The sequence below is a fragment of the Rhineura floridana genome, chromosome 6 (assembly GCF_030035675.1).
Source record: "Rhineura floridana isolate rRhiFlo1 chromosome 6, rRhiFlo1.hap2, whole genome shotgun sequence".
NCBI lineage: Eukaryota > Metazoa > Chordata > Lepidosauria > Squamata > Rhineuridae > Rhineura > Rhineura floridana.
The window spans coordinates 116038322-116063334 of NC_084485.1; the positions used below are offsets into that span (position 1 = coordinate 116038322).

At 40.7% G+C, this 25013-nt stretch overlaps 1 protein-coding gene across 1 annotated transcript in view; it reads right to left on the bottom strand.

Moving 5' to 3' along the window:
• The window catches only part of COL24A1 (collagen type XXIV alpha 1 chain), a 333005-nt gene extending 322954 nt beyond the window's left edge, over nucleotides 1-10051 (bottom strand). The window contains exon 1 of the mRNA XM_061633547.1: nucleotides 9613-10051. Within this exon, the coding sequence (XP_061489531.1) occupies nucleotides 9613-9668 (56 nt within the window). The 5' untranslated portion in view covers nucleotides 9669-10051. The remainder of the gene's footprint in view (nucleotides 1-9612) is intronic.
• Nucleotides 10052-25013: the final 14962 nt, after the last annotated feature.

The following is a 25013-nucleotide window of genomic DNA, read 5'->3' on the forward strand; positions in this document are numbered from 1 at the left end:
TGAATGGCCATAAGCAGCCTGACTATACTATTTTCCTAGACAGAATAGGAAAAATTGAGGAAAATGGAAAAATATGCAATACTTATTTTTTTAGCACCCTTTACAGATTGAAAGTCTTTTTTTTTTTACTTTAGGAACATAACATATACTATATATAGTTTCGTTTGCTATTATATTACCATATTTGATATACTGAGACTACTATTTATTCAGACAATAATTACAAATTAAATTTACTTTTTGATTTTTTTTGCTACAAACAGAGCTACAAGCTGCTGAACTATAAGGAACCTATCATCTCTTTCATTTTGCCTATTTATGAGGAGCAGGCAAAAAATAATAAAAACAGGAGAAACATTATATTAAAAAAGAAAATTAGTGTATATTCTGAAAATGATTGTCTCTCCTCCAGTCCTCTACAGTGTCAAGCAGACATAAAGCACTTATTTCCTTTAAAAGAGCAGAGAAAAAAGAAGTGGGAAAACCAGGACTCAATGAATACTATACTACATGAAATGTAAGTACATAGTCTCATTTTCTGACCTATCACTATCAGTTTCTGCTTCTTCATATTTGTCATATTTATCATGCACTTTAAAAAACTAAAGGTTTGCCTGGATTGAAAGAAGCTTCTATACCCTTTTACATATCATAGCCCAACATTTTTAATTTTTTCCAAGAAACAAAAAAGAGGCTTTGGAAAAAATGGGTGGAAACCATTTCCCCCCCCCATTTTTTTCAGGTTTTTTTCTGGGCCTTCACATCTCTAAATGGAACTAATAGTACAACAGCATATGGAGGGCAGCAGATTCCCCATCCCTGTTCTGAACCAAGACAAGCAGTTGTGTAATTAAAGTAAACGAATTTATCTAGTATTTCCTTCAAAGACTGACAACTGAGCGAATTTGCTCCTTCATGCACAGAAAAATCCAATTCCTTACACACACACAAACTCCAGTTTAAGAAAATAACTTAACAGATGTAATGTTTGCTTTACCGTCTATATCCTGCCTTTTGATATTTTAAAAAAAGCCTTCAAAGAAAGTTAAAAACAAATCCATTTAAAGCAATAAAAAGTAAAAAGAGAAGACAAAAATATTAAAACAGCATATTAAAACAACAAAAGTAAAAAGCAAGTAAAAAAAATAAAGGAGATATTTAATGTCATAAGAATCATGAAAGGATGGGAGAATTTAACTATCATGAAGTAAGAAAACAGAACAGAGATCACCCAGTGTCCAGCATGGATTTTTCACATTCTGCTATGTTAGATTGAAAAGTACCGCTGGCCAGGTGGAAAAAAAGCAGGGTTTGCAGCAGCCAGCAGCAGAACCCCTTCCCCCTGAGGCAAGCATTCTGAAAGTCGCGTGGCCAGCGAAGGATCCCCCAATAAAGGAGGAGACTGTCGGTGGACAGTGTGGAATCCACATGGCCGCCACCAAATCAGAACAAGGGGGGGAACGAGCAAGCCAGAACCAGAGGGTGAGGAACAAAGGAAGGTCCCCCACTGGCTAGGGAAAGACAAAAAATGGCCACCGTTTCGCACCAAAAGGAAAAGGGGGCTAACAAACGGGTGAGACAAATGGGGAAAAACCTTCCCCTAAAGAATCCCGGAAGGGGAGGAAAAAGTGAAGTGATTCCTCAACCCCCCAGTGAAAAAGAAGATAGAACAATCAGGTAGGAAAACAGAAAAGTTAAAGAACTCACACCATCAGTCAAGTGGGAGAAAGAACTGAGCCATCATCTTGGACAAGGACAGGAAATGAACTGGGGTCTTCAAGCCAGTGACACCTGACTACTTCCTCAAGCCTGCAAACTTCAGTGCATTTCCTGTCCTTGGACGCCACATGACAGACTACTACCCATGTGATGGACTGGCATCCAGGGAAAATTGAGAGTTCAATGTGTAAATGGAGAGAGAAACCAGACCCCTTTTGGACTTTTTTCTGTCAGAGTTCTCATAATCTGTTGAAATTAATTAAAAATCAGCCATGTTCACAGAGTACCTGAAATCCTATTACTGATTGCCCCATACTCTGATCTTCATTGTCTGCAGTTTAAAAGTTTAAAAAATGCCTAGCACATTTTTAATTAATTTAAGAAATTTAGCATTACAGTCAATGATAAGGCCGGGCATGCTCAATAAGAACCAACTGTCAGTGTTCTAAAAGCCAGACTCACAGCTGCTTGGCTAGGCTAACCAGGAGGCCACAACCACACCAGACCTTTATTGTACTTTAAACCAACATGGCTTCCCCCAAATAATCCTGGGGAGCGGAGTTTGTGAAGGGTGCTGAGAGGAGACTCCTATTCCCCTGACAGAGCTCCAATGGCCAGAGTGGTTTAACAGTCAGCCGCTCTGACTGAAGCTCTGTAAGGGGAACAGAGTGTCTCCTAGCAACTCTCAGCACCCTTGACTAACTACATTTCCCAGGATTCTTTGGGAGAAGTCATGACTGTCTAAAATGAAATAAGGGCCTGGTGTGGATGTGGCCAGGGACAGCTCTCGTTTAAATTTGGGTGGGAGGCTGGCTATATGTGCCTGCTGTAGAATAAAAAGGTGGGGGAAACGCTGAAAAACAATGATATTGGTCACAATGTTTTCCTTTTGGAAAGGAAAGGGACTTCCCCCCTGCCCAGTGCCCACCCACCCAATCTCCTCCCCTCCCTCCCCCCTGCCGGCCCCTCCCCAGGTCAGTTTCATCTATCCTAAGCATGATTGCACAGGAATAAATGCCACTGAACTCAGAAAGCATGCAAATGTTCAAACCTGCCCTCCCCTCCTCCTATCCCCTCCCTCTTTGGTAAGAATGTTACCAAATTCTTCCAAGCTACACAGGAAATGGATTGGACTGTGAAAGACCAACCCAAATTGTGTTCGCATTTTGACTAATTTGTAGGGCAGTCCAATATCTCAGAGACGAGGTCAGGTCTCCTGCTCCCCTGGTGCATTCACTATAGCTGCCCAATTTCCCTACTTTTTAAAGTTCGATATAGAAATATCTGTTGGCTCTAGATGCATTCTTAAACAGCAAGGGTTTTTTTGCCTATTAGTGAATAACAATAATGGGGACAGGCAAGCATGTATACAGAGAGAATTCCCTAGACTGGGCCCCATCACAGAACATGCCTTTGCCTGACAGCTAGTCACCTGATCCTAGAAGGTGGGGTACATAGAGATAATCTCATCTGATGGGCATTCTCATGTGAGGAAGGTGATCCTTTAGACCAGATTTAGGGAGCAATCCAAATCCAATCCACTGGGACAAGCGAATGAGGATCTGGCAGATTCAACTCAGCCAGAGATACGCCAGTGTAAATCTCTCATCCCAGCTCAGCTGAAGCCAGCTCAGATGGGCTGCCGAAAGTCCCCCAAAAAAGAGCTTTCCAGGGGCATGGCAGGGGCAGAACTGGGCGGGGGGACTTATGCTGGATTGTAACTCCATTCAGCTCAGTCATATGACCTGGCAAAACTTACAATGGCAAAAAGGGTGGTGTAAGTAAACTGTATTTTAAAGGCTTGTTTTCCCTTTGCCAGGTTTGTGCCAGCTCAGCCAGCAACAGCCGCATTCCTGAATCGGGTTTGGATCTGTCATACTTTCCGGCAGCTTAACTTAATTTAACAAAGAAGTGAGACAGACACCATCATTTTGGGAAGTATATGCATGGTCATCACTGCAATATCCAATCACAGCTTGTAGCCAGTGTGGTTAAAGTGCTGGGCTAGGACTTTGGAGACCAGGATTCAAATCCCCACTCAGCCATGAAGCTTACTGGGTGACCTTGGGCTAGTCACTGTCTCTCAGCCTAACCTACCTCATAGGGTTGTGGTAGGGATTAGATTAGTAGGGGGAGAACCATGTACGTCCCCTTCAGTTCCTTAGAAAAAGGGTGGGATATAAATGCAATAGATAATAATAATGATGATGTATGAAACAGTAATTACTGCTGCTCTACATCCACACTCTCCTACAACGGAGAAGCACTGATTTGCTCATTCTGGCAGCAGCTGTTTTACCCTAAACAGAAACAGGATGCTCAGAAGAAAGTCTGCCACTGTCAGAAGGAGCAATGAAGAGCTTCTACAATGAGCATTTAGCAGAAGACTAGCACCATCCTTGAAAAACCACACAGGAAGAGCTTTTTGTGGGACATGGAGCAAGAAGGGAGAGGCAGGTATCTGAAGCAGGCTCTCCACCCCTGATCCCTGATATTGCTGCTGGCTATGATTGCTTGCTCCATATTCTAATCCTAAACTGGGGGTTTGACATTTGTGTGCCTCATTAAGAAGGTAACATGGGAATCAGCCTATAGAAACAAAGTTTTGGAACTGAACAAGTGTCAGCAATGTTGGTTTACCCATTGACTCACTCCTACACAAACTAAGGGATAAGCCAAGGATTCTTTGGCACCCCCATCCCTATACACACAGGCTATGTTATTCACAACACAGAGAGGGATTTTTTAAAAGCAGCTTGCACTGCTGGGGGTGGGGATGCTATATTGGAAGCATGATGGGAAGCTTATGGTGCTCCCAAGGCACCAATTTTCTAAGGCTCCATTATCTCTTGATACTTGGAAACAGTGCATTTGTTAATGTAACCCAAAAAGGTATTGGCATTTTTGGCTGCAGCATCATATTCATATTCAGTTTTCAATCCACAACGGCCCTAGATTTTAGCACTGTTACAGCCTAAACAGCTTCTGCTGTTCCATCCTGCACATGGAAAGTTGTAACATAAATAGCATTTTACTATTTTTACACCAGTGCCAAGATTTTTAGCCACTGCCAAAAATATAAACAGTAATTATATGACCAAATCCTACAACAATTCTTAGGGCTGGCAATATATGCTGCAGAAAATGTGAGAAACATATTTTCTTGGTATTTGCTGACAGCAGACCCTGTCCCACAGATTTTGGGGGCTTCCATACAGGAGCTTAATATTGCAAAGTTGTTCAGATATCACAAACAGGACACTGGCAATAGGGTTTGTTTGTTTGTTTACTTATCTGATTTTTCCCAGAATGGGTAAAACTGGATTAAATGGAGGGTTGGCAAGATAAGGGCTGGCAGTTTGATGCCAATCATAGAATAGTAGAGTTGGAAGGGGCCTGTAAGGCCATCAGTTCCAACCACCTACTCAATGCAAGGATCCAGGTTAAAGCATATCCAACAGGTGGCTGTCCAGCTGCCTCTTGAATGTCTCCAGTGCTGAAGAGGCCACTACTCCCTAGGTAATAGGTCAAGTGGACACTAAAAAAAACTGTAAATGGACTAGCACCCATCCCACAATAAACATCCATCTGGAAGCATCCTTTAATCACCCTAACCTAGTTAATCCATATCAAACATTGCCATGAGGCAAATACCAAGTGTTTCCATTATCATGTACTATTAGTGGTAAATAATTGTATTAGCAGAAATGTTTCCCCCACTAGTCTGTAACATAAACAAGTTAAGATGAAGAATGTTTAAGCTGATTTAGTTCTATTGAAATCTTGGTATTAAACTGGCTTATGACAAAATCAAAGGCTTGAAAATTTAATTACTGTTCTTTTACATACAACAGAAGTAATGATGCAGGACTTGGAAGAATTATAACATGAGAAAATTGAAGCCAATCAACTTGAAAAACATTTAACCTGAAAAAATATCAGCAGATATTTCCATTGTGCCAGTATAGCATCCCTTGCACATGGGATGCTATAGACTTACACAGGGATCTATTAGGTCAACATCTCAAACTGAACATCTCAAACGGAGCCTCCTCCAGATCTCTGTCAGTAATAGAAATCTTTCTAGGCCTCAGCTGTTCAAGACTGTAAATGGCTAATCTGTTTCTGTTTGAAACCAGAATTATTAAAAAGGGAATTGCTTCTACGTGTTTTTAGCATACATGTTTCACATCTGTCTCTGATGATCACTTCACACATTACATTTTTTTAGGTATGCACAGGATAATTTGTTTAATGTGCCACAAAACCATTTAATGTATGACTGACACAAACATATATGTTTTGGACTACAACTCCTACAAGCCGCAGCCAGCAAAGTCAGTGGTCAGGGATGATGGAAGCTGTAGTCCAAAACATCTGGATGGCACCATGTTAGCTATCCCCTGCACTAATATGTGGATGTATATCCTTTTTGAAAGGGGGGAAAACATCTTTGGTGAAATTGACAAGATTTTCTTCCAAAACAATGGGAAGGTTCAGACAAACCCCCACATATGCTAACTGACCCTGAAAACAGGGGTTATGTGCATGCCAATGTATCCATATAGTTCCTTTCATGCATGGGAGGATACTGACTGGCCAAGGATCCCCACTCCCAGGTAGAGGAGCTCTACACACATACACCAGTATTAGGGATGGGTTTCGTTGGTTGGTGCCGCTGTGAAAGCATTCCATTGACCAAACAGGCTGGTATCCATTTGAGTTCGCTTTTTGTTCACAATCTGCTGCTTTTACCAATCCATTTTTTCCCTCTGCCCACAATAGTGATATTAATATTGATATTGTAAAGAAAATATCGGTATTTTTAAAGGAAATATCGACACTCTTAAAGGAAAGATCGATAAAAATTATCATTCTTAATATCAATGTTTTAGAAGCAGATTTTTTTAAAACCCTCCATGTTCAAAAATAGCCGTAGAAAATGACTACATAAAAATCTGATTCACTATGATAGAGAATAAGCAAATTAATGGAAAATCCACTACCAAATCCAAATTGGGTAGAATTCTAGCACATTCCTAATCAATATATGCATAGGGCTCCTTCTCATGACTACCGAACGTGGATCAGCTGGGACTAAGTGCATTTGCATGGCCCTCTGATTCCCTCACATGTGCTTTTAGTGCATCTCAAATCTCTCCCATGCTGTCACTAACCATCCCAGGAGAGGACTGCATCCAAATCCTATCATAGCCATCATCCGGTAGGCACATGTACTAGCTGGAGGAGATGTGATGACATTTAATGTGGGCAAAGCATGACTTACTAATGGTGCTAATGTGCATTAACTAAAGCAGAGGAATGATCCTGAATTCACGTTAAAAAGCATGGAAATGATTGTGTGATTTTAGCCTTGATTAACCCTGACAGCAAAAAAACCATCCAAAACTGTTTCTTCCTCCAAAACGAGTCAAGTATTCAATCTAAAGTTCATTTTGGGAGACTGGCTCATAGAGAATTAGGCATCTAGCTTTTTATGTAGAGGAATTTTTTAAATTATTTTTCTGGATGAAGCGACATTCACTTATACAAGCTCCCGTCTTCAAGTCCTAAGTGCTATTATCCAGCTACAGGTTTACTACCTGAATGAGAGCAGATACATACACAGAATAAACTGAAACCAGCAAAACATGAAACAAAGGAGTCAGCCTTGCAAATCTCAACAAAGCAAACTGTTCTCCAGCTCTTTCATGGAAAGACTACCTCGCACGCCAAGGGATTTGTTTACAGAGAGCTGCCCCAAGAGATTTCGCTGGATTAAATTAAAGGAATTGGCTGCTTGGCAGAGCCTGTTCATTTTCTAAGCAGAAACTGAGCAAACCCCAGGGCAAATCGAACTGCATCCAGAAAGATCACCTTGATTTTTCATGCTTGAAAGTCAAATCTACCCAAGTAGTCTTATCCGTCACAAGTAACAACAAATGCCTCTTTGCTCCTGTTGCCTTCAGGGGAAGAGAAAGATTTTTACTGAAGATGAACTAGAGGGAAACAGCTTGAAGTTGCATTTTGGCAATCTGACCTCTCCATGCAGCATCTGCTTGTGAAGGGAGCAAAATAGGGTGGGTGGGTGCGCAGGGAGAAGTTTTCCAGCCAGCTTACCTCCCTGCCCCCTCCTCTCTCTCTCTCTCTCTCTCTCTCATACACACACACATGTACAAACATGCAAGACATCTCTAAAACTCTTCTTCCTTTCCCAGTAACAGTCATCTTGAGTGCCTTTTGCTTCCTTTCACAGACAGGACTGGAGAGATGAGGAAACAAATGTTTTTTTGCCATGCATCATGAACCCAGTCACTTTAAGTAGCCTCAGATCACCAGTAAAAACTTTTTTACAAATTTGTAAAACAAGTTTTAAAAAGGAGGCGGGAGTGGAGGCCTGCAGGCAGCTAACTCCTTGCAGCAGCTTCTTCCTAGCAAGCAGCCAAATCTGCTTGGAAATCAAATGGTTCCTTCTCTAAAAATAACACACGAGAGCTGTGCCTTTCCAGGGAAGACAGGGGAAAAAAGAGAATGCAACGCTTTACCCTGTGTCTCACACCATGCATGTCTCACACATTCAGTGGGGTCATAATGATGTGCAGCCACCCACAGGGATTGCATATTGTCCTTATACCCTGATAAAACTTTCCTCATCAGAGAGGTGGTACTCAATGGGCAGGAATGGGCAATTCTGCTCTCAAGCAGTTCTCCTCCTCCTGGGCATTGCCTCACTAGAATTTCAAAAGGAAGAAATCATGCAGAATAGAATTACTGGATGTAAGGAGCTTAGATGTGCAGAGACCTGGGGCACCCATTATGTTCCATATAGTGACTGGGATGGATCTGCTCATCTAGTGGATCACAGGGTTAATGCAAGCGAGTTGCTGCCTGCCCAGTGGTAGCCGTTCAGTCTTGGATGGTGTGCTGGAATCCACAAGTGAGACCTGGACAAAACACACAAGTCCATCCCCAGCTGTAATAGGAATAAGATAAATTTGGGAGCTCCTGTTCTTGAAGAGAATCCAGGATAGCTGACCACTGTGGAGAAGAATGCCATAGACAACAAGAGTCATCTCTCTGGTTTAAAAAAGATTATTCTTTATCTTCTTCTTGGAACAATACACTTATTGTAAAAGTTTTCAAATACATTGAGTGGCAGGACATAATGTCCAAGAGCAGAGAAAAACAACCCCAATACAATCAAATATAAATAAATCTAATAATAATAAGGGGGGAAGAAAAAAAAATACTGAAAAAAGATATGCTTCTCCCTAAACCTCTACTCAGCAACGCAAACAAGCCTTATCAGTGTAGTGCTTCCTACATCATGATTAAGCTAACCAAAACACCAGCAAAATACTTTAGTCATCTGAGGTGCTGGAAATAAAATAGTTTTGAAAAAAAGCCAAAGAATCAATGCTTCCTTCTCGCTTAATGAGGAAAAGCCAATCCAGAAATCTAGATTCTCTTTCTCTTTGCAGATAAGCAAGCCGGGTAAATCACAGGGACAGCTGGGGCGACCTAGGAGTCCCTGCATCCTGTTCTATCCAGGAATGGGAAACGCGCCAACAAACTTTTCACCTTCTTTCTCGTTTGCCAGGATCGCTTTAACATCAACTCTACAATAGTCTCGCAAGCAGAAGATTGAAATTGCTATTTACTACTACTACTACTACTACTACTACTAATATCATAATTAGCTTATTCACTCCCCACCACCTCCAAAACGGGATCCCATTCGTTACTGGAAAGACAAGGCAAGGACCCTTCAAAGCCATTCGCTTGCAAGTCGCTGACCAGACGTGCGCTGCGAGTGCAGCCCGCTCAAGGCTCCAGCCCGCCCCCTTGCTTTGCCTCCCCGCCCCCCTCCGGTGTCCCTTTCTTCTTACTCACGTTTTTGCTGTGGGAGAGATGCTTCCACTCCTTGTCCTTTGAGCTCCTAAATGCATTTGTATGCATTTGTCCGAGCAGCGAAGATCTAACCGAAAACAGAAGCCAGCTCCCCCAAGTGCTCGAGCCAAGGTTCAGGTACTGTCCATGAAATCGAGCTGCTCCTTCGCTTTGGTTAGCCCAGGGCGCTCTATTGGCACAAAGTTCCCTCTAGCGGGTCTTCCACATGGTTGGGAAACGCCAGCTCTGCAAAGGAGCAAGAGGGCTTGCTTACGTGCCACACAGGCAGCCGCCCTGTTGTTGTTGTTGTTATTTGGGTTGTCTGGGTAGTGTGGGCTTTTTCCCCCCTGCCCCTTTCGCACAAGTTTTGGGCAACTGCGGGATCCCCGGCAAGGGGAAGCAGTTGCAGCAACGTTCAGAATACCCAAAGCTTAGCAAATATATATGTACTTATTTCACTGCTCTCTGCAGCGTCTAGCGGCAGCAGCGCAAGCATTCAGAGCTGAAAGGCGACTGCCTCTGGGTGCGGAGCAGAGCAAGCAGCCAACCCAAGGCAAAGCAAAACCTCCCCGCCGCTGCTCGGTGTTAAATTTCACCGCTCAGTGACTTGCGATTACATCACCAAACGCATCTCAAACATCCTTCTCTCTCTTCCCCCCCCCGGCAGCCGCCAAGCAGGGGAGGCATCGCGCAAGACCCTGCCTCAGGGTAGATGGATGGATTGATGGCTGACTGACACGCGGGGCTGGCGGGCTTGCTCGACGCTGCCGCCAGAGGGATCCCGGGAGTTGCTGCTGCTTTGGCGACCGTTTACAGAGTCTGGAGAGAGTTGGGCTCTCTCCCTGCTGCTTTTCTTTTTTCTTTTCTGTTTTTAGAGATAAAGGAAAAGCGCCAGTTTCAAACGAAGCAGTGCAGAGCTGGTGGTGCTTTTTTCGGGGATGCATGCATCACATCACTTTTTATGCTGTAACCCTAAGCGCACTTACTCTTTGGGTTCAGTTCTAAAGGGTTTATACTTCACATTTTCCTGAAAGTGAGATTTGATTTAATTTATTGGATTTCTTAGTCGCCCATCTGGCTGGCCATCCAGCCACTCTGGGCGACGTACAAAATGAACAAAATAACACAAAATGACACACCAATACAATAACATTAAAATCTAAAAGCAATAATGATAAAATCTAACCCACCCCAAAGGCCTGCCTGAAGAGATGTGGTGCAGGGCCTTTTTTAAGACTCTGAGAGGCCACCCACTACCATACATTTGAAGCAAAGCCATCACACATTTAAAGCACATGACTTCCCCCAAAGAATTGTAGGAATTGTAGTTTCCCCTTTACAGAGCTATACTGTATGTTCCCAGCACCCTTAACAAACTACAGTTCACATGATTCTTTGAGGAATGTCATGTGCTTTACATGTGTGTTGCATGTGCATATGGTGTGGACCTGCCACACTGCACTGTGAGTCATCTGGAGGAGGAGACCTAAATATGCATATAATCCTGTCCAAAGAATCTATATTTGACATCAGAAGCAGGATACGAAGATTTTGTATCTCTAAAATCCAAAGACAAAAAATTATATTGGATTCACTTGCAATGTAAACCCAGAATACATTGTTAGATGCTTGATCTCCAGTGGAGAGGGGGAGGGAAAAGATAAGAGCCTCAACAAGTTTTCAGTCAGAAATTCAAAAATATTTTATACATTCCACGCTACGCCTCAGAAATTATTTATTTATTTATTTATTTACAGTTGTATCCTGCCTTTCCTCCCACAAGAGCTCAGGATGACAAACATAAAAATGTTGATACTTTTTAAAACAAAAATAAAAACATATTTAAAAACAAAAACTATCCAAAAACATTTAAAATCAATCACATACCCTCACAGTTGCTAACGGAATGGAAAATGTTCAGGGAGAGAAAGAATCCAATAGAGGAGTTTTTCCCACAGTGCCAACAGAGTGTCCCTGCTTCCCATCTCTCCGTCTTGCCTGGGTGATGGGAAATTCAAGGCAATCTTACAAATTCAACTTCCTTTTTATCTTATTTATTTATTTATTATTTGATTTATATAAAGCTTTTCCTCCCAGCAGGAGCCCAGGGCAGCAAACAAAAGCGCTAAAAACACATAAAAACATAAAAACAGACCTTAAGACACACCAAAACAAAGCAACTTTAATAACATTTTTGAAAGCGCTAAAAACATCTTTAAAAGGGGGTTAAAAAGCATATTGTTTTTTAAAAAAACATATTAAAAAGCAATTCCAACACAGCCGCAGACTGGGATAGGTCTCAACTTAAAAGGCTTGTTGAAAGAGGAAAGTCTTCAAAAGGCGCCCAAAAGTTAAGAGAGAAGGCGCCTGCCTAATATTTAAGGGGAGGGAATTCCACAGGGTAGGTGCTGCCACTTCTTTTTAAGAAGACAGTGCTAGAAATTTATGATAGTTCTGTAACAATCTGATTTATTTTCAAATCTAGAAGTTGAGCAAGCATTACAGAGGTATAGGAAAGCATACATTGTTAGTCTGAGAGCATCATAATTCTTATTCCCTAAAGTTGAAGTCAAGTATCTGCCAACCAAATCCCAAAACTGCTCCCATTCATATATCCTTCTGTACACTCTGTTCACTCAGATGGGACACTACAATCCCATTTCAGCATGTCTTGGTGGGTGTGACCCAAGATAGAGAATAAAAAGCATCCTAATTGGCCCTTAGGGACCTCCAACACGCATCAATGGCCAGGACATGCTATGTTAAGACTACGGAACCAATGTTTTGTTCTGATTAATATAAAAGTATTATTTATGCAACATGCAAAGTAGTTCTCAAAGGGGTATATTATACAAAGCTGAAAAAAAATCTGAAATTTATATTGCTTCATTCTTATTCGAACCCACATACAGAGTTGCCAAATGCAAATAGTTAACTTTTGGAAGCTTATGTGACATTTTTTCCTGTCAGTAGTACTGCCCATTTGTATTAAATGCCAATAAAGGGTTTTAGGCAGGTAAAAAGTTACTGAAAATAAATATATTCCCATAAAATTTCTACAAGGGTTTATGTAAACATATGTATTTATTATATTAACAAGTCCTTCTGTCATATCTCTGCCACTCTTTCTAAATAAAATAGTTTGTAATATTAGCATTTACAACATACCTTCCTTTCTGGGCAGCAGTTTAAGGCTCCTGTTAATAGTAGCTGATCATAAGTGGTCAGTTTTATTCATGGACTTGTGAAAACAGTGTGTTCCAGTTTATTACTTTTATTTTGGGGGGGCTATTAAAGTAATCTCAGAAGTTCAGGAGTAAAACTATAGTCAAAAGTAGCCACAAAAGCTAATTTCATAGATTGGCACTTTGGGATAAAGCTTGAGAATCAATGGGAAGGTTTTCTAGATTTAAACCCTTTTTTGACAGGTAATCATTACCAGCTGCACAGGAGATTCTGCTGCCCTCTGCATAACTTGGAACCATTCATGTGAACCTTTCTGATATGCCAAGCAGTGGGCTTACATTATTGCAGGAGTAATTTTGGTATTCTCCATAGAAAACTGATCACATGTCATCATTCAAGACACTTTCAGAAGATTTGCACTGCTATGCAGACCAACACATTGTCATCATGATGAAGTGCCCAAAGAGCCACTTCTCTTCAAGCAAAATGGCAATCAAGGTCTCTTCAGTTCAAATTGCTTATCGCTCAAACACACTAAAAGAATCTTAATTACATTACCCAGCGTTTCAAAAAATTAGGAAATGTATATCCAACTTACGTTTTGTTGTGGCCCATTGTTACCGTACTTGATGTACTCTCAGGTGTCCTCTCTCTTCTTCATGGTAGGATTTTAAATTTTTAGAAAAGTTTGTGTGTTTTTATTTGCAAAAATTTCTATATCAGCAACATTAAGAAAAAAATACCATGTTGGTGAACAGTATAAAGTCAACAATAACATTCATAACACAAGTACACAATGCATCACAGATCAGTAGAACAGGTTAATACATCAACATAGTTGGATCACCCCTCGGGGTCAGACTGGGTTGTCATATCCACACGGGTTAATAATACTTCCCAAAGCTATATATATTAAGTACCTTCAACCTTTCCATCTTGTTTACATTTACCACACGTTCAAACATCAATTAAGATAATAATCAAGTGATGAGTGCAGTAGGAACTCCCACAGAAATTCAAAAAGAACTCCCTTTCTGCTTCTAAACATCTACCTACCCCTTACCATGTTCATACGGGTTTGAAACTAGCCTGATGTTCCCAGAGTTAAAAGTACATTAAAGAGAAACATCCACATGCTGTCCCTGTTCCAGACCAATGTCAGAGTTTCTAGGTGTAGATTTTACCCATCTGCCTGGACTTAATATTAGGACATTTTCCTACATAGTCCAGAATTGGTTCTGGGCTTAGATGCAACTGCATACTCTCTAGTGAGCTGAAAAACAAATGTGGGGTCCAATTTTGCCCATATAACCCACAAAAATCTGACGTTTCCCCCATAATCTGTCTTCATTTTACTAAACTGAACATATACAGACAAACCCACTAAAGTAAACCTGAAGAGTATCCAAATGAGGTAAAAGCAGAATGTGAAAGATAATTCTAACACTACAGTATCAGCTGGTGTACAGTAAGAAACTAGATAGGATTTGGAAGGGACTTTCAGAATGACTATTGTAAAGGAAAGCACTCTAATAGGCACCGAGTCTTGCAACACAAATGTGTAGGAAACAAACACTGACACATTAATCCATGAGTTAAGCAAAAAAATACTATCACATTTTCTCCAAGGACCTCAGAGTTGCATACAGGGTTCTCCCCCACATTTTACCCTCCCAAGAACCCTATGAAGTAGATTAGTCTGAGAGATAGTGACTAATTCAAGATCACCACTGAGTGTCATGGCTAAGTGGGGATTTGAATCAGAGAGCCCGTCCATATCTCTTTTTCAGTTTTCTACATAAGCAATAAACCACACAACCAGCAGAGAATGCCCAACTGAATAAGGGAGTTAAAAACCAATTTATTGACAGAATTTTATTGAAACCATAAACACTGAAAATGACAGTTTGTGCTTCTGTGGACAGCTGCATGAGCATATTTACGCGAACAAAATGATTGTGATTATGTGCATGCATGTGATAATGTTGTGAGACATCACAGTTGCACAGTTCCCTTAAGGGTGGACTCGAGACCATTCAACAAGTGATTGGAAGTGTACCAATGCTCTTAGAAAGGCAGGCAAACAGGCAGGGCTTACCAAAACATCAAAATAACTTATCGATAAAACTTTTAACATGTGGGTATCATTTGTAAACTCTGGATATTTTATTCAAAACTGATAACATACAATTCAGGTACAGACACAAAGAAAGCAAATAGAATACTGAAAATGTGGATTTTTCAGGTAGGTATGGACGGGGCTAGAGTCTCCCTAACCCTAATTCAGCGCCTATCCTCATATTGGGTTTCTGAACTCAGACATTATATGTATTGATAAAAAGGACAAAATTTCCTTCCAATCAGTTCCAACTTAAGCTATCTGAACCTTTCCCAAGGACCCTCACAGGGAAGATTTCCCAATAGGAGCACCTCTCCTTCAAGGAACTGGAAGAGTTAATGCAGGTGCTTGAAACCTCTATAGTAGGGGTGGGAAACCTGTGGCCTTTCAGCTGTTGTTGGGATACAACTCCACCATCCCTAACCTTTGGCCATCCTAACTGGGCTGATGGGAATTGAAGTCCAATATCTGGAAGGCCACAGGTTTCCCACCCCACTTTCTGCTCCACCTTCTCAGGATTCACCTTCAAAAAATACTCCATATTTCACAGGTTTCAACTTTCTACTTTTGATACCAACATTTAATATCAACTAATAGTAGTTTTATCCTTGGATATTTTTTGTTTTCAAAGTACCAGTACCAGCAACGTTTTCCAGATGCCATAAATACAACATTCAATTTGTTAGTTGCCCAACTTGATCAGCAATGCTGCATTCAGCCAAGAAACAGAGACAAGAGGCATAAAATGTGGGCTTCTTTATTTAGTGTGAATCTAAAGGATTGGCAGCTTCTATTCTTCCCAGGGGTATGCCAGCAAAGACCTGGCACTGAAATGTAGGGAAGAATTTAAAAGATGATGGAATGGAGGTTTTTACTGAATACAATTAGGGGACGATCTAGCAACCTTCCTTATGGAAAATATTTGAAGAACAGATGTAATTTGGAAGTAATATTGTGCCAAAAGAAATACAATACTCTTCTCTCCCTTCTTTTTTGCTGCTTTAACTTGAACTGATTTTTCCAATGCTTCTATCTTTATGTGAAACTCTATATGATTCTGCCACAGAGACTTCATCCAAGCTGACCCCGAAACATGCATAGGAGAAAGCTAAACAGCAGAAGCAAGGGCCCTGTGTACATTATAAAAGGAGCAGTGACAAAATACAGATTGCCAAATCCACAGACATTATTCATAACCATCCTTATTAACACAATACTCCCACTGACTTTAGCATATTTTCCTGCGTGAGGGATTTTATTTGTATGGTGAACATGTTATTTGCATGCAATGCAGTTACTTTTCCCGCTGAAGTATTTCTACCACCTGCATATGAAATTCTTTATCCTTTTATATGAACAGAATCTCTGATACTAATAGCGTTACAGGCATTATGAGAGCAGTTATTTTTCAAAGCATTTGAAACACAGTAAGGACAATGAAAGGATATGGTCCAAGCAAAGTTCCATTCCCACTAATTTCCGTGGGAGGGAATTAAGTATATGCTCAAGGCCACAATCCTAAATAGACTTAGTGGGACTTCCAAATAGGGATGGGATCCGTTGGCCAGTGCCAGTTCAAAAGAATTCCTTCAACCTAACAGGTTCATTCAATTTCATTCTTTGTCTGCTAGCCACTGCATTTACAAATCTATTTTTCCCTTGCAAAAAGAATTGATGTTAATATCAATTTTTTGAAAGGAAACATTAATATTTTGAAAGGAAATATTGATAAAAATTATCATTCTTAATATTTATACTTTTTGAAAAATAGCTATGGAAAATCGCTACATAAAAATCCGATCTGCAGCTATAAAGAATAAGTGAACTAATGGAAAATTCAGAACCAAATGCAAATTGGGTGGAATTCTTCCAAGTAGACATGCACAGGAATGCACAGCATATCCTGTTGAAATCAATGCGGTTTAAAAGTACTTAACATAGCAGGTCATGTACACATCCCAGTTAAATGCAACAGTACCCAGCAGCAGCACTGGTGAAGGAATGTGGATGTAGGAAGCCCCATGATGCCCTTAGTGGCAGACATCATGAGACAGAAGAAGAAGTCAGCACTTACAGAAACATGAGTACGTACAGGACAGCTGCAGCACAGGCAATGTCAGCAAACGCTCTGGGCGCTTCTGACCAATCACCAGGTATGCATCTGCATTGTGCTCACTCCAACCACACCCTGATTTGCAATGACTACCAACAAGGGTCTAGTATTCTTGTTCAGCAGTTACTCAGCAGTTCTATGCACCATCACATACCTTGCCAGCTGCCACTGAAAGCAGAGTAGCATCCAGCAGTTTCATTGTGGCTTGCCCTGGAGAATTTTGCAGTAGAGAGAACAGCAATACTTTGTTCAATTTTTGACTTTGTACTATTATTATTGTTTTCCACACACAAGAATTTAAGATATATCTCTACTAGCGTCCCTTGTCTCTTTTCGTTTCAATAAGTCCCCCTATTTTTCAGTGTCATGGTGCAAATCCTTGTGCTTTTTCTGTATGAACATGATTCTCTCAGGATTATAATATTTTCTTTAAACCAAAAAGAATGAATGCTGAATTTGCAAATATTTTTGATGTCATTGGAAAAGCAACGGGAGGAGGTAAGAGATATCTACCTGTCATTGCAAAGTAGCCAGAGTGGTACAAAGATCCTCTGCTTCAAACAAGCTGTAGTATTAGAAGTAATTAGGCTTTAGGATGTCTGTGAATGACTAGGTCAGTGCAGTCAAGCTTAATATTTTTTAACAGGAAAAATAGATAATGGAAATGGGTCAGAACTACAGGATGAGTATATTATCTATGCAAATACATAACTGGCATGTGGAAGTCATTGTAGGAGAATGTTTTGAAGATGAATAATATATTCAAGAGTTAATTTATAATTTATACATACACCCTTGGAGAAGTCACAAAAAATGCTTCTGTACTGTATGCCCCATGAAATAGCTACACCACTTGAAATCACCGCTACTTGATCTGTCTAGACTTTCTTCATCTATGCCAGCAGCCACTATGAATGAACAACACTGACATAGAGGCTCTCAGGCAGGAATACTCACATGGTAAGCAGAAGCCAAACTTTATTTATTACATTTATACCCAGCTTTTCATCTGTGAAGGTCAGAGCAACATACATATAATTCACAGACACCTTGCAGGACCAACCCTTTTTAGTACAGGCAGTACAACTGCATTGTGTGCCTCTATATTATTTCCTAATATTTATATCCTCTGTGATGAATGCCACCATATCAAAGCATTTTTCAGCAACTCCCCTATGGACGGGTGGGTATATAACATTTAAATTAGGGTTAGGGTTTTTTTTTTAACATCATGTATGGATGATAAGTCTACTTATAACCATTAGCTTGTGTCACATTACTGCGCAGCACAAGCCACAGGAGAACTTAAATAAGAGAAGCATCAGCAAAAGGATCTAGATGAAAATAGCATTTAAATATTAAGAAATATAAAGTCTGCCTAAAGCACTGGCCTAATCTGTCCAGTTTTAGGGAACAATCCGAATTCCACAGGGGTGAGAACAGATAATGCCCAGCCCTGTTGTAAAGCTTTTTTCTTCATCATCCTAACAGATAGCACCATCTTAATGTTCAAATTTATCTGGTCAGGTTCTCTGCTAGTGTATTATTCCAGACATATTTATAACATTCTTGTATTGTACATCCTGTACTGTTTTTGCCCACCCAGGCTTGCCATTGGATCCTCCTGGGCAAGTAGAAGTACAAAAGGGCTTCCTGTTCCAGCTGAGCCTTTTTTGAGCAACAAGGTCTTCCTGAGCTTTGGTGTGTTCCTGTATCCTAAACTGTTCTTTTCTGGCTTGACTTCTTCAATCGTGCATCTTGGTTTGTTCTTCAGCCCTGATTTGCTCTTCAGTCCTGATGTCTGGGTTGCTTGCAACCTTGCCTCATGGTTTGTTCTTTGGCTGCTTACTCTTTGGTCCTGACTATTGGCTTGTCCCACAGCTCTTGGTTCACGTCTCTGGGCTCACCTCAGACTGCTAACCATTGCCTAGCCCTGTCAGATTTTATTGGTTTGGTTCTCATGTTACGCTAAGCCAACCCATGGCTTAGCATAAATGTGTGAATGTGTGGTTAGTCTGGAGAGAGCTAAACCACTAGTCTAGGCTTGGATGACACAATAAACCAAGCCATGTCTTAGCTCAGTGCAGCAGCAGAACCACTGCTGAGAAAGTGGCTGCAGTCTCCTCTGCGGGAGCCCACACATTCACACTAAACCATGGTTTAGCTTAGTGTGACATGTGAACCAGGCTGTTGTCATTTGCTGACAATGCTAACCTTGGAAATTGTCTTCTGTTATACTGTTCTTTATCATACTGACTGTTCTTTATCATCAGTCTCTCTCAGCTTTCTCTGTGTCGTCATTACCCCATCTCCCAAAATATTTGGCTCTCCGATACTATGCTACTTTAATCTACCATCCAAGCAGCCTGCTGCTTCTGATAACACTATACTTTATGCAACTCTTCTCTCTTTGGATTTTGTGTTGATTTTTGCTCTGTTGCAGATTGATTAATTCCTGGCTTGTGAATCTCATAAAGGGCTATTAGGACTTTGGATGTGTATTAGGGCAGTTCTGTGCATGTTTGTTCTTCATAAAAGTTTGTTCTTCCTTTACTTACCTCCCTTATATTTTCCCATCTGACTGCACAGTCAACTCCCCCCTTTTATACTGTTTATTGTGATGGTTCATGAAAAACAATTATCACTGTGATAAAAAATTACAATTGAAAATTATAGTCAGAATTATTGCAAGTTCTTAAAATCAGATAAAAACCCCAAGCATTTAAAAATAGTTTAATTTTCATTTTTGCATAAATACAAGAAGAGGAATGATAAAATCCATCATTTGGCGAAGCATTTACTGAAAGTTTAACTTTTATAGAGACATGGAACCCTTAGTATGTTTTCTGCTATAGTCCCTGTGCTGGCAGAAGAACCTTGAAGAAATTGAAACTACTTCAAAAAATTATTTCCTCTGTAACCACAATATACAGTGCTAGGCCATGTACCAAGATTTCTGGAATGTAATGCAGCACAATATTTATTTTAAGGGCTGTAAGGGACAGCCAAAATTATATTTAATTGCTTTGGTTAAAGAAAATATTACCAGTCTATCAAATATGGATTGAGGAAATCCAAGAAATGGAAAGCTTTACACCATGTCTTTCATGACAACTGGCTAAGCTTATATGACTTCCCAAAATATTTCTTGTACTTACTACTTTGTGGAAATAAGAGAACTGCAATGGTTAAGAAGTGGTCTGCACATTCAGAATAATCCAGTAGTACAGCTTCAGTGGGACTGTACCACTTCAGACCCATAGTGAAGGGTTGCATGTTTGAATGTTCCCACATTTACAAAACCACCCTGGGTATTTGCGTTGATCCGTCCGTAAAAGGCAGTGATCAGCAATGCCTCAGCTGGCGTAAGAATGTTCTCCTAGCTTTTCCTTAGTCAGGGAAGAGCCCTTTGGATTTATCTTTGGTCTCTTTCAGCTAAACGTTTATATACATCATACACCCATGCATGTTATCTCCCCCTAACCCAAAGCTCACAATACTTCAAATTTGTGTGGCCACAATAAAGGATTTATTGTCTCGGTATCATGGCAGCTGGAGCGTTTCTTACACTGCCACAGCTGAGACCTCCTCTAGGCTTCATGGATGACACTTGCCCTCACATGCTACATCCAGGAGAGTGCTTAAGCTAGATCAGTTCTCTCTGATTTTATAGTTTTCAACTTTGCAGGATGAACTTTTTGCAGGAGGACATTGAAACATATAATCCATCATTTGAGTCTGCTGTAGTACAGCCCCTACATGGCTGTACCATCCATATCATTAGTCTGAATGTGTTAGACCAGCTCTCATGGGTTAGATCAGCTCACACTGTAGGTATTAGTATTTTTTAGAATTAATTAATGAGAAAGACAGTGCTTTCAAACGGATGGTGTTCCTACTGTTCCTAAATCCAGAAAGGCTGTAAGTCAGGGTGGCCACCAAATAAAAGGACTCCCCTATTTCATAGAGGACAGTGCTCTGTTTGACATAGTGCTTTGTTTTAAGGGCTGCCTGGTCCAAGTCCAGTTTAAAGATAAAGAACAATCAGAAAGGGGAGCAGGTGTCTTGGAGTTGCCATCAACAGTCACCACAACAGACAGAGCAGGCCCATAGTGACTCGGTTGCAGTCTTCCCAAAAATGGTGAGATAGTAATTATTTCTAATTTCACATCTATAAAAATAAGCTAGTTTATGCAAATTGGTGTCCTCTTTTTTGATAATACATTTCCATCTTGGCACTGTGTAAATCATCTTAAGTGCTTTCTGGGGTGCTGGATTAATGCTACAGTTTATCATTGGTTTTATCAGCCTTGTTAGTTTTCTATTTTGCAGTTTGGAGAGAGCTTTAGCACCGTTACCAGTGTAGATGAAAAACAATTAAGGATTTTGCTTTGTCATTCTTGAGTAGCCTGTTAGGGCAAGAAAGAGAAGCACCCTGCAGTCATTATATCACCCACCACATTGACTATCCTAGCTGCTTCTCTCTCTGATCTGCCTGTAATGCCCACCCAGGCCTTTTATGAGCTATATTTGCATGGCTATGATTAGAGATCGAGTGGTATGTGGGTGTGGCTCTAATTTAGAGATCAAGTAAGACTTGGCTTCAATTTGGGTACAGTTGGGTGTACATATGCAGTTGCAGTAAGGCAAAAAGCCACAGTCTCAATTAAGGTCCATTAGGGTGCCCTCAATCACTCACCCAATCACCTGGTTGCCCAATAATTGACATGGCCAACCCACCCCAGCAAGATAACATTTTGAAAACCCAAATATAGAAGTTGTCTATAGGACTGAACTTGAGGTAACATATAGCACACAAGGAAAAAACCAAGCCACAAATAACTATTCAGCCTTGAAATGTTGTAAGATGAGCAGCTACAGAAAATGAAGGAATGTAGACAAAGAGAAAAATGGGTATATGGGGGGATGGGTAAGTGAGCTGTGAAGTGGAGTGAAGACTTTTATACCACAAGGCTTCAGCGTCTCAGCCTGAGAAAAAAGTCCTGTATTTCAGGAAGGCAGTATGTGCTGCCCCTGAACTGTGTTTAGAAAGCCACTTCTGAAGGAGAAGTCCACGGCAAAGCTATAAGCAAAATCTTTGTTGGAAGACTTGCGGCACTCTTAATGCAAACCATTTCATGGAAGCAGTTCTGTGCTTGAGTAGGAAACATGCCAGGTTTTATTCATGGGTTGACATAGTACGTGCCTTACCAAGAATCATGAGAAACCTAGGCAAACACCCAAGAAATTGCAATAAAGAAGAAAAAGTCAGTCAGGGGTATTAACCAGATGATAAACTGATTAATGTTGGTATGGGAAGAGAGCAAGGATTGATCCAGTCCACTCAGTGGATGGCTGCCCCAATCACATTTTAATTCTTCCACTGAAATCCCCATTCAGATTTTCAGAGGCAAGAGCAAGATAGCAAGTTCACATCTAATGGAGGGAGGAAGAAGATAGAGTTATGGTGACACTGGCAAAAGAAAACTCTGAAAAGAAGTATATAGAAAGAACTGAACAAGTTTGCTTATTGTATTGATAGTCTACCTTTCCTCCAGTGAGCTCAAGGTGTTGTACATGGTTCTCTGTCTTATCCTCACACCAAACGGGTGAAGGAAGGCTCCTTTCACACTGCACTTTATTTCATTATTGTGATGATTTCTTACCTGGTAATTTGCGCTTTATATTTGATCTTTCACACGAACAGGCTAGTTTTGTAATATCATGCAAGTTTAGTGCTAATTTTCATGATAACTAATAACAGAAATAATCCGTTTGCAAGCTTGGGACCCCAGAAAATTGCAGGAGTTTTTCGCTAGCTGCAGCTGCTCATGTGACAGGCATCCCAGCATGCAGTGCACTCCTGCCCTTTAGGCACACACTTTTTTTTTGCCTGACGAAAATTGTATCTGTATTCCGGCATAGGCACTAGTAGCAGCAGCATTATATATATAATATATATATAACTCCCATCAGTCATGGTCAGTGGTCAGGGATGATATGAGCTGTAGTCCAGCATAACAATGTAGTAAAAAGTAAAAGAGAATGTAATAAAATAGATAAAATCAAGGCCGTATCCCAGGACAACAGGAGACTTGCAAGCTACATTCACATACGCAACTGTGTATGTCTTGTTCTGCACATTCCTTCCTGCCTGGTTAGAAAAGCCTTTGTGTGAACCTCTCTGTGTAAGCCTTTGTGATCTGCAAAAACATATAAAAAGGAGAAGCAGAAAAGGGGGGGCACGACTCATGCTTCACCCATTGTTGTATAATGTATGTGTTTGCCCTACTGCAATAGTTGTGAATAAAGCCTTGGACTCGACGCTACTTGTTTGGTCTTTTCTCTACCCGAGAGAACCCCTATATGTTTTACAACAAGAACATAAGACGAGCCTGCTGGATCCGCCAATGGCCCATCTAGTCCAGCATCCTGTTCTCACAGTGGCCAACCAGATGCCAATGAGAAGGCCACCATCAGGACCTGAGCGCAAGAGGACTCTCCACTCCTGCGTTTTCCAGCAACTGGTATTCAGAAACATGCTGCCGCCAACAGTGGAGAAAGAGCATAGTCATTAGAGATGGGAGAGAATTCTGCTGAAGATCGGACTTGGCACCAGATTTTTCTATAGTTCACATGTTCACTAACTTTGCAGAGTGATCTGGTTTGCTGCAAATTTCAGCAGCTGTTCCCTGACACTAGATCAAAAACAAACAAAAACACCTTAAGGCAACCACAACTATTTCTAGCAAGTTGGGGTGTTTTTTTTCTATGAAGCTATAGAAGGGTTAATGCAATAAATCTCTGATTCCTAGATGTGTCCCAATATAGCAACACCAGTTTCTTGCTCCTCCTCCTTATCATTTAAAGGGTTAATACTACAGAGATTAAAAGGCAAGCCTAGAAAATCTTAACTGGCCATTGATTCAGTGGCCAAGTTGAAGAGACTCTCTAGGCTTGTCATTTAATCTCTGTAGTATTAACCCTTTAAATATCCTTCCATCCTCCCAGTACTCCAAGCCCAGGATGCGCTACTTTAGAATCTTGTTTTCCATTCCTTTCCCCTCATGGTTCATCTTATTTGCAAACACACAAATTCGAACCAGTATATGCAAAACAAACATGGAACAGAACTGCCTGCTAGTTTAACAGGATGTGATAACGACAACAAAAAGCAGATCCCTTCCCTTATATTAGCCATCATGGCTAATAGCCATCAACAACTTTATCTTCCATGAATTTGTCTAATCCTCTTTTAAAGCCATCCAAGTTGGTGGCCATCACTGCCTCCTGTGGGATTGAATTCCATAGTTTAAATATGTGCTGCATTGCCTGAAGAAGTACTTTTTGTCTGTCCTGAATCTCCCAACATATAGCTTTGTTGGATGTCCCTGAGTTCTAGTGTTATGAGAGAGGGAGAAAAACTTATCTCTATCTACTTTCTCCACGCCATGCATGGACTTATATCATGTACTTATATCATGTCACTTCTTACTCGCCTTTTCTCTCAACTCAAAAGCTCCAAATGCTGCAACTGTTCCTCATAGGGGAATTGCCTCATCCCCTTGATTATTTTGGTTGCTCTTTTCTGAACCTTTTCCAACTCTATAATATCTTTTTTGAGGTGAGGCAGCTAGAACTGTACACAGTATCCCAAATGTGGCACCATAAATTTGTACAACGGCATTATATCAGCAGTTTTATCTTTAATTCCTTTCTAATAATCTCTAGCATGGATTTTGCCTTTTTCGCAGCTGCCACACACTGGCTCAATATCTTAATCGAGTTATCCACAATGCCCCCAAGGTCTCGCTCCAGGTCATTCTCTACTTCAGACCCCATCAGCATGTATGTGGAATTAAGATTTTTTTTGTCCTAACATGCATCGCAAAGAAGAAGTTTTGACCAGCCTTTGAAGACTCAAAACTCATTCTGCCCTAACATCACACTTTCTAATAGCAAACCCAGGTGGTAAGTGCCAACAGA